We start from the raw sequence: 10,372 nt of genomic DNA on the forward strand, positions 1-10,372 counted from the left end.
GTTAGGGCGGTAATGTGCAAATTGACCCTAACAGCAGAACGACTGGGAATGACTGGTCACTATGACACACACTGACCACCAGGGGGCAGATACTCAATGCAGGAGCTGCCCCCTGGTAGTCAGTGCACTCCCACAGGGGGAGCTCTGCTCAGCCACAAGCCAGGCTGACGGCATCACAGCGGCGATGGTGGGAGCCTCTCCTGCCTCCTCAGCAGCTCTGTGGATGTTCAACTGCAGCTTCGGCCCGCTGGCAAGTGGACATCCCCCAAGGGATGTATCACTGCCAGCTTAGGCACAATCCCCCGGGGAGCAGGCCTAAGCCAGCAGGTGGACATCCCCTGAGGGGTCCCAGACTGCGAGAGGGCACAGGCTGGGCTGAGGGACCCCCGAGTGCACAAATTTTTGTGCACCGGGCCTCTAGTATATATATCCCTAATATGCAAATTGACCGAACGGCAGAACAACCGAAAAACTGCATAACCGGTTGTTATGGCGTGTGCTGACCACTGGGGGCACGCACGGAACATGGTGGATATTGGCAGCAGGCGGCAGAGCGCGGAACATGGCGGGTGTCAACCGCGGTAGAATGGTGGAGCAGGTGAGTGGGGACGCCAGACCAAGGCGGGGGGCGGGTCACTGTCATTGGGGTGAGCCTCTAGTGGTTACTGAAAATTCTTTGCTCCCACGTGCCACGGTCCCACCTGGCACTCACACCTGCAGCTGGCACAGGCCCCGCTTGCACCCACTGCCAGCACCAGAGCCGCCACTTGCACCTACTGCCAGCACCTAGTGCTGGCTCCGATCGCTCAGCTCTGTCAGTGGCGGTGGCAGGAGCAGGGCTGCTGGCAGACAGGGGACCAGGGGGCCACAGCAGGAGGGACTAGGCGGGGGCATGGAGGATGGGCTGAGACCCGCCCCTGTGCCCGCCGAAGCCTCGCAGCTCAGAGTTCCTTTCAAGGTGCACAAATTCATGTATTGGGCCCTTAGTCCTATATAATAAATGGCTAATATGCAAATTGACCAAATGGCGGAATGACCAGTCGCTATGATGTGCACTGGCCACCAGAGGGCAGATACTCAACACAGAAGCTGCCCCCAGGTGGTCAGTGCACTCCCCCGGGGGGAGCGCCACTCAGCCAGAAGCCAGGCTCACAGCTGGTGAGCGCAGCGGCAGGGGCGGGAGCCTCTCCTGCCCCTGTGACAGCACTAAGGACCCCTCGGGGGATGTCCAACTGCTGGCTTAGGCCTATTCGCCCCACAGAGGTCTCAGACTGTAAGAGGGTGCAGGCTGGGCTGAGGGAACCCCCTCCTCCCCAGTGCACGAATATCATGCACTGGGCCTCTAGTATTGAATAAAAGTGCTGATAGTCTTATTAGAGAATGCTTTTAGCTTTTCCCTAAAGAGTATGATGTTAGCTGTGAGTTTGTTAGATATGGCCTTTATTATACTGAGATGTTTCCTCGATTCCCATTTTGCTGAGGTCTTTTATCATAAATCGATGTTGTCATGTACTTTTTCTACATCTATTAATATGATCATATGATTTTTATCCTTCATTTTATTTATGTGGTGTATCATGTTAATTGATTTGCAGATATTGAACCAGTTTTGGTTCCCAGAAATAAATCCCACTTGATCATGGTATACGATCTTTTTAATATATTGCTGAATTTGATTTGTTAATATTTTATTAAGGATTTTCTATTTCTATTTTCATCAGGGTATTGGTCTATAACTTTTTTGTTCTGTCTTTGGCTTTGGTATTAGGGTAATGCTGGCCTCATAAAATGAGTTTGGGAACCTTCTTTTGGCATAGTTTGAGAAGGAGAGGGGTTAATTCTTCTTTGAATGTTTGGTAAAATTCACCTCTGAAGCCATCCAGTCCTGGACTTTTGTTTGTTAGGAGTTTTTATTATTATTATTACTGATTTGATTTCGTTAGTAGTTATTGATCTGTTCACAATTTCTATTTCTTGTTGATTTAGCCTTGGGAGATTGTATGTTTCTAGGAATTTATACATTTCCTCTAAGTTGTCCAATTTGTTGGCATGTAGTTGTTCATAATATTTTCTTATAATCATTTGTATTTCTGTGATGTCAGTTGTTACTTCTCTTTTATTTCTGATTTTATTTAATGGGTTCTCTTGCCTTTTTTCTTGATGAGCCTGGTTAAAATTTTATCAACTTTATTTAACTTTTTCTAGTTTTTTTAGGTGGAAGGTTAGATTGTTTATTTGAGATTTTTCTTGTTTCTCAAGGTAGGCCTGTATTGCTATGAATTTTCCTCTTAGAACTTCATTGGCTTTGTCCCATAGATTTTTGGGGTGTTGTGTTTTTAATTTTATTTGTCTCAAGATATATTTTTATTTCTTTCTTTATCTCATTGTTAATCCATTTATTGTGTAATAACATGTTATTTAGCCTCCATGTGTTTGTGTGTATTTCAGTTTTCTTCTAATTGATTTCTAGTTTCATACCATTGTGTTTAGAGAAGATGCTTGCTATGATTTAAATCTTATTAAATTTATTGAGAGTTGTTTTGTGGCCCAGCACGTGGTCTATCCTTGAAAATGTTCCATGTACATTTGAAAAGCATGTATATTCTGCTTCTTTGGGGTGAAATATTCTTAAAATACCTATTAAGTCCATTTGGTCTGATGTATCATATAAAGCTATTATTTTCTTGTTGGTTTTCTGTCTGGAAGATCAATCCATTGATGCCAATGGGGTATTAAAGTCCCTTATGATGACTGTCCTACTATAGACCTCTCTCTCTTTATGTCTGCCAATATTTGCTTTAGATATTTAGGGGTTCCCACATTGGGTGTGTAAATGTTTGCAAGGGTTATATCTTCTTATTGGATTGACCCCTTTATCATTATGAAATGTCTCTTTTTGTCTTTGTTGTTTTAAAGTCTATCTAGTCTATATATCTCTAATATATCAATCCCAGCTTTTTGTTGTTGTTCCTTTCAGTCTGTGTGTGTCTTTGTATCTGAAGTGGGTCTCTTGTAGGCAGCATATGCATGGGTATTGTTTTCTTATCTATTCAGCCACCCTATGTCTTTGGATTGGATCATTTAATCAATTATATTTAAAGTGATTATTGATAGGTATATAGTTATTGCCATTTTATTATTCATATATTTTATCTTTTTTTTCTTCTTCTTCTTAAATGCAGGAAGCCACCACTTGCCAATACTGTCAGTGCACCAAGGAATGTGGAAGGCCAATGGACCTTGGGCATTAGCAGGGCTGATGCTAAGCACCAAGTGTTGAGATAGTGGTGGCTCAAGGCAATTCCCTAACCTAATAATCCTTTTACTGTTTACCAAACTTTACCTTTGATATGCCTGTATGCATTGTTAAAGGGCAAATGTGTATTCAAGTAAATAAATAGCGGACCAGGCCAGGTTTCGGTGTGCCTCTTCAAGAAATAGGTCTCCACCTGGCCCCCAATGCCTTCTAAATTCATATTTCTTGTATAGTATTTTCATTTGTGCATCGGCCCCTCCTTCAGATCCTGAACCCTGCCGTGAAGGTTGTGGCACTTAAAGAATTCCCTTTAACCTTTCTTCAAATAATACTGGTTTGGTGGTGATGAATTCCTTTGGCTTTTTCTTGTCTTAGAAACACTTTCTCTCTCCTTTGATTCTAAATGATAGTCCTGCTGGGTAGAATAATCTTGGTTGTAGGTACTTGCTTTTAATCACTTTGAATATTTTGTGCTAATCCCTCCTGGCCTGCAACGTTTTTGTTGAGAAATCAGCTGATTATCTTCTGGGAGCTCCCTTTTAGGAGCTTTTCTTTTGGTGCTTTTAAGATTCTCTTTCTGTCTTTTACCTTTGGCATTTTAATGTGATGTGTCTTGGTGTGGGCCTCTTTGGGTTCATCTTGTTTGGGACTTTGCCCTTCCTGGATTTGTATGCCTATTTCCTTTGCCAGGTCAGGAAACTTTAATCATTATTTCTTCAAGTAGGTTTTCAATTTCTTACTCTTCCTCTTTTCCTTTGGGAACCCCTATAATGCAAATATTTTATGCTTGTTGTTGTCCCAGAGGTTTCTTAAACTATCCTCTTTAAAAAAATTTTTTTTTCTTTTTGCTGTGCAGAAAACTGAGAGAGGCAGTCTGGGGAGAGTCAGTCTCACACCAAGATGTTAGAATCATTTAGGGCCCATTTCCAAGACACAGTTGGCTGCTGGTAAAGTGGGATCAGTGCCTCTGGTTAAAATGAAATCTCAGGAAAGCCTGCACACCTCCCTAAGCCCTGGTTCAGGTATACATTTCTCATTCTCACTCTCCTTTTCACCTACATTTCATCTGGAAGGATTAAACATTCCCCACCTCTTACTTGCTAGTCTCTCCTTAGCTGCTCCAGGCCAGCTGTTTTACCCCTCAGTGCCTTGGCCCAGCCTCCCACCCTCACCTGTCACTTTCTGCAGCAGGCCTTGCCTCCTAAGACTCAGGAGAAAAAAGTCTAGGACAAGAACTCTTTCATCTTCCTCCAGCATCACCCTTCAAAATCATCAACATCTGTGCTTTTTTGTTTTTTAATCTTCACCCAAGGATGTTTCCATTGATTTTAGAGAGAGGAGAGAAACATCAATTGGTTGCTTCCCACCTGGGTATGTGCCCTGATCGGGAATTGAACCCATGATCTTTCATTGTACAGAATGATTCTCCAACCAACTGAGCCACACCAGCCAGGGCTGTGCTATTTTTCCTGCCATGTTGGAAGCATCTGCTTACTCTGTCTGAGGTTCATCCTTGCACCAAAAATGCTCTGGCCCAGAACCTGGCTCACTTTATCCATTCATCCTCTCTTCTTCTTGCCTTTCTGCCTCTCTCCCCTTTCCTTGCTTTCCTCCTGTTCTTAGTCTTGGCTTCCCATAGGCTCCTAAGACAGTCATCACAGTGAACTCCCACTTTCAGTCCTTCCTCTACTTCACCCGGTGTCAGACTTTGACTCTGTGCACCCATCCTTCTTTTACTCTAGATCAGTCATCTGCTTCCCTGGGCTTCCATTACTCTGCACCCCAGCTTCCTTTTTTCTTCCTGGTCACCCTTGTTCCTCCTGCCCTTCAGTTTCCAGGTTTCTGTCAATGTTTTGTTTTTTTTTTTCTATGACCTCCTAGGAAAGGCTCATTTACCTGGGGCCCTTGCTACCTCTGGATACTAATTATTTACACCACTCTGCGCTAGTCCTACTCTCTCCTGCACCCTGGACCCATTTATCCAACTGCCTATTGGGCAGCTGGCTGTGCCATACACATTAAAGCTTAATGTATTAAAAAAAAGTTATCATCCCTCCCCTACCTACTCCCAATTCTGCGTCGCCTGCTGTGTGCCCTTCTAGACGAATACCCACACTCGTGATCCACACCAGAGACCTTGCTGCGACCTTTGTGAAGAGGTTCAGGATCTGAAGGAGGGGCTGACGCACAAATGAAAATGCTATACAATAAAACATGAATTTAGAAGGCATTGGGGGCAGGTGGACCCTCTTTCTTGAAGAGACACACCGAGACTGGGTCCCGTCTGCTTTTTATTCAGTTTTAGATACACATCTTGCCCTCAGTAAAGCATGGCAAACAAGTAGCAGACAGACAGTCTCAAAGGTCAGTAAAGATCAGTAAGGTCCAGTAAACATTTACAGTGGTGCCTTGACTTACGAGTGTCCCGACTAACGAGTTTTTTGAGATACCAGCTGTCTCTCAGCCGATTTTTTGCATTGAGTTGACAGAGTAATTTGAGTTAACAAGCTCCTTAACAAGCTCGGTCTCAGAACGAATTAAACTCGTAAGTCAAGGCCCCACTGTACTTGGAGGCTATCAGGTCAGGAGATTGCTTTGAGCCATCGCTATCTCAGCACGAACAATCGGTGCCTAGCGTCAGCCCTGCTAACTCTCAAGGTCCATCAGTCTCCTGCGTTCCTTGGTGCACGCTCATGACAGTATTGGCAAGCTGTGGCTTCCCACAAACCTGACTCCTGCTCACTGCTTTCTCTGTCATCACACATCTGGGCAGCTGACTAGCCCAGTGGTTCTCTTTCTCTAGTATCTTGCTGTAGCTTCATATAGTTTACAGAATTGTGCTCCTTCTTGGATATATCTTGGCTCCACAGCCACCTGTCTGCCTGATACCAGATCCACATCATTTCTGTTGGCAGTTTGAAACCACATCCTACTTTGGTCTCTGTGCCTTCACCCTCATCCCCCTCCAACCCAGTGTCCACATGGCAGCCAAGAGAATCTTTCCAACAAGCAAGTCTGCTCTGTCAACTCCCTGCTAAACGCCTCTCTGGGGCTCCTTGTGCCTCAGAATAAATCCAGGTGAGCAGGAACAGCTACCTCTGATCCCCTCAGCTGTCTCCAGCCTCCCAGCCCACACTTGAGTGTTTAACTAAAGGGAACTTGCAATTCCAGAATGTTCCAGCCTCTCCTGTCCGAGCTTGTGCACATTCTGCCCTTCACCTGTATAATTCACTGCCCCATGTCCTCCCTGGTCCTCTCCTGGCTGCTTACTGCCAGTAGCACCTTACTGCCAGTAGCACACAGCTGGATTGTATTGTCCTGTGCCCATGTTCCCAAGCAGAAACTTGTCAAGGGGGTGCCTTGTGAGCCTGCCCAAAGAAGGTGCTCCAGGACGGTGTGCTGAATGAATTCCATTTATCCCCACACTGTCCTCCAACTGGAGAGCAACAACGTGACCAGGGCCCGGGGGCTTGAGGTGGACCACGTGGAGCTGGCAGTGGAGGCTGTGCTACAGCCACCACAGGACAGTCCGGCTGGGCCCAGCTGGACAGTCCCCTCCAGCAGCTGGCTCTCCATTTCCTGGGGAGGGGCATTTACTCACTGGCAGGAGGTACCCTGCCCCCGGGGCCAGGTGAGGAGCCTCCTGCAAAGGGTGGGGGGCTCAGCAGGGCACTCAGCTTGGTGTCCAGCACAGGCTGAGCTTTGCTACTTGCTCCCTTAAGCAAGCACCTTTATGCAGTCCATTCTCTACCTGTCTTTCCAGGCCACTCTGATTCTGGAGCTGACTAGAACTAAGGCGGTGGGAAGAGCCTAGGTGTCTCTAAGCGCGTGGAGGCCATGGTAGAAAAGAGATTTACATTCAGACTGGAATAGCTTAGAAATAGGGTTTGGGAGTTAAGGATGAAAACTTAAGAGTGACTTCTTAGCTGAGTAGTGAGTTGAACACAGACCTGAAGTGGGTGTAAGAGGGAACTATTGCGAAGGTATGGAGGCCACAGTGATCCTGACCTTGGCAGCAAATTGACCTCCCCTCTCTGCCACTTCCCCAACCTTGTGGACTACCCCCACCAGACATCTTGGAGATGGTGAGCAAAGTTGAGTTGCCTGCCCCTCACATTGGTGCTAGGCCCAGCTTGAAGCAGCCTGGCCGAGGGACTGCTGACTACTCTGCAGCCCCACCTGGTCAGCCAAGTTCGGGCCTGCTACCAGTTCAGTGTGGTCCTTCCCAGTGACACCCAGAGCGTCTACTCCCTGGACCTAACTATAGGTGCAACTGCCCTCCCTACCCGCTCCTTCCCACCAAGATTGCTTGTAGCCCCTGCTCTCCACCCTGGGTCCATTTTTATCTTTTTTAAAAAGTATATTTTTATTGATTTCAGAGAGGAAGAGAGAGGGAGAAAGAGATAGAAACATCAATGATGAGAGAGAATCATTAATCCACTGCCTCCTGCACACCCCACTCTGGGGATTGAGTCCACAATCCAGGCATGTGCCCTGACCAGGAATCGAACGTGAACTCCTGGTAGACACTCAACCACTGAGCCATCAGCATGGCTCCAGGCCTGTTTTAGATTTCCCCTGATGCTGTCAACAGTTTAGAGTGAACCATAGCAATCAGGGGCTCAGACACCATTTGCAGATGATGATTATCCAGACCTCTGTCTCCCTACCCTGTGCTCATCAGCAGGACAACTCAGATAGCCAAGCTTCCTGTACCAAGAGCCCTGCACATGCTGTAGGCCTACTGTGTGCCAGGGTTTGTGCTGAGCACTTTTTGCTCATTAGCTCACCTACTTCTCACTGTGTGCCCATGATTTAGGTTGTATCATCATTCCCATTCTCCAGTTTGGAAACTGAGGCTCTGAGCAATTACATAGCCAATAGGATTTGAACCCAGGGTAATAGAACCTGAATGCTTAATCACTACTTTCTATTCCACCCAGTGGGACATGCTAATCGTCTTTTCCCCATTGCATGTCTATCCCCCTACTCAAGGTGAAGGGCAACCTAGCAATGGCCATGAAACTGGAGGCTGTTCTTAGGGCCCTGAAGTAGCAGCCTTGGCTGACCATCCACAGCCCAGCCTAAGCCTGGCACCAAGCCAGAGGGGCATCTTGGAGGAAGAGGCATTGGCGCTACACCTCAGATTACTGAGGCCCTGAGAAGGTTCAGGCCCAGTCAGTTGCCAATGAATGGAGGCTGGGAGACACTGGCGGCAGGGCGAGGCTGAGTCAGGGCCCTTCTGACCTACAGTGGTTCTCTGGACAAGCCTTTGCTCATCACAATCCCCTGCTGAGTAACCGCCCTAAGATCGGTACACAGCACCACGACAGGAGAGCCAGGCCTGCTCTGCGGTGCTGGCTAGCTGACTGGAGAGGCAGGGCCCACCGAAACAGCCTGGCAGCAGCTGATTCCAGTATGAGGGAGCAAAGCATATGGCTCAGGCTCCCAGCTCCAGAGTGTGTGTGTATGTGTGTTTGGGGCAGGGTGGGGGGGATCAGAGAGGTTGGGGGATGGAGGAGGAGGTGGCCACCAAGGAGAGGTCACTGCTGGAGGGATCTGGGGATCAGGCAGGTCCCAACTTCCAGATTACAATTCTGATCCAGGCCAGTGGGGGTGAGGTGAGAAAGAGTGGGTCCTGCTTCTCCGGCCAGGGCGTGAGCCCTCTTGACTCTGACTCTCTGACTCGTCCAACAGCTCTGTCTTGCATGCCTGATGGGCCAGGCTGGGGCCTAGGGCAGCATGAAGGGGAGCCCTACCCTTCCTGTGGTTCTTAGCAGAGGTTTGAAAACTCAAACAAATGTGTTTACAATGTCCTGGAGAGCAGTGGGGTGTGGGGATGGATGGTCCCCGATGTCCCTAGTGTCTGCAGCCAGGGACCAGAGCCCTGAAGGCTGACACAAGCCTTCATGATGCTCTAAATCACCCACAGATCTCCTTTCTGCTGAGGGATCTCAAAGCCCCTGGGGCAGGAGTGGGCACTCTGTTCCTCTTGAGAGTCAGGAGGTGTGCCAGGGAAGAGGGGGTATGCGTGTGTCAGAGCTGGTCCCGAAACAGGGTGGAGTCACCACATTCAGGAGAGGTTTCAGGGCTGCTCTCAGCTTCCCCTCCTGTTACACTTGGGTGGCCTGGCTTTCTGCTTCAGTGTTCCAGCCCCAAACCCGGGGGACCCTTTGACTTCTCCATTCCTCAGAAATGAATCTAAAAAAAAAAAAAAGAGAGAAGAAGAAGAAAGAAAGAAAAAGAAAAGAAAGAATGGAAGATAGAGAAATGACTCTCACTTCCCGAAGAGGCTTGTGAGGAAACCCCCACAGAAATCTGAGCCCTGCCCTGGAGGAACAGCCTGTGGCACCAGGCCTCCCTCAGGACCTTCTCCAGCTTCCCTGGCATCAGGCTTTGTCCCTCCTCTTGTATGTCCTCCCGGCACAGCCTGCACACCCACCGGGGTCAGGTCGCAGCTCCAGAGCCCCTCCCCAGAGGGCCAGAGCCTCAGCCTGCTGTCCCTGCCCTGCCCTAGAGGGCCAGGCTGTCTATTCAAAAGCCTTACCACTCATCCCAGCCAGCCATACTCTCACCTCTCTGAGGCCTAATGGGGCATTGTCCTCCTCCCTCTCACTTGGGCTTCCCCTTCACTTTGGGGTGCTCATTATGCCCCTTCCCCACGGTCTGGGTCAGTTCCTTGCAAAAGTGCCTGCCCTCCTGGTGGAACCATGAGCTTCCTGTGTGAGAGATCTGCCTCTGTTCCCTCCATGGCTACAGGTGACTCACCAAGTGTTACAAGGGGCAGCCCAGGCACTTTCCTGTGAACACTTAAAGGAAACAGAAACTCCTCAGGCTCTGGGCTGGGGAGGACCAACATAACGTTTAGGGGAAACTGAAAGTTGCAGTTGTCTGTGTGGTGAGGAGCAAGTCCTCTGCCAGCCAGTATCCCCCATCTTGGAACTGTTTGCTACTCTGGTGAGGCCAGTGTTAGGTTAGGTGGCTCAGGGGGCGGCGAAGGAAATAAAGAGAGTTGATCAGAAAAGGAAGGAAGGAAGGAAAGTTTATTCTGCGTCCCCGGGAGACCCACGTACCCCAAGGACAGGGCACGTGGATTCACGCCAACAGGGAGGGGGG

At 48.3% G+C, this 10,372-nt stretch overlaps 1 protein-coding gene across 1 annotated transcript in view; it reads left to right on the forward strand.

Annotated features, from left to right (window-relative positions):
* Positions 1–8,474, forward strand: part of STOML1 (stomatin (EPB72)-like 1) — a 17,128-nt gene extending 8,654 nt beyond the window's left edge. Inside the window, 5 exon segments of the mRNA XM_014530395.1 lie at positions 6,701–6,795; positions 6,798–6,887; positions 7,328–7,400; positions 7,402–7,567; positions 8,246–8,474. Of these exon segments, the coding sequence (XP_014385881.1) occupies positions 6,701–6,795; positions 6,798–6,887; positions 7,328–7,400; positions 7,402–7,567; positions 8,246–8,311 (490 nt within the window). The 3' untranslated portion in view covers positions 8,312–8,474.
* The last annotated feature ends 1,898 nt before the right edge of the window (positions 8,475–10,372 follow it).

Source organism: Myotis brandtii, unplaced genomic scaffold (genome assembly GCF_000412655.1).
Source record: "Myotis brandtii unplaced genomic scaffold, ASM41265v1 scaffold74, whole genome shotgun sequence".
Lineage (NCBI taxonomy): Eukaryota > Metazoa > Chordata > Mammalia > Chiroptera > Vespertilionidae > Myotis > Myotis brandtii.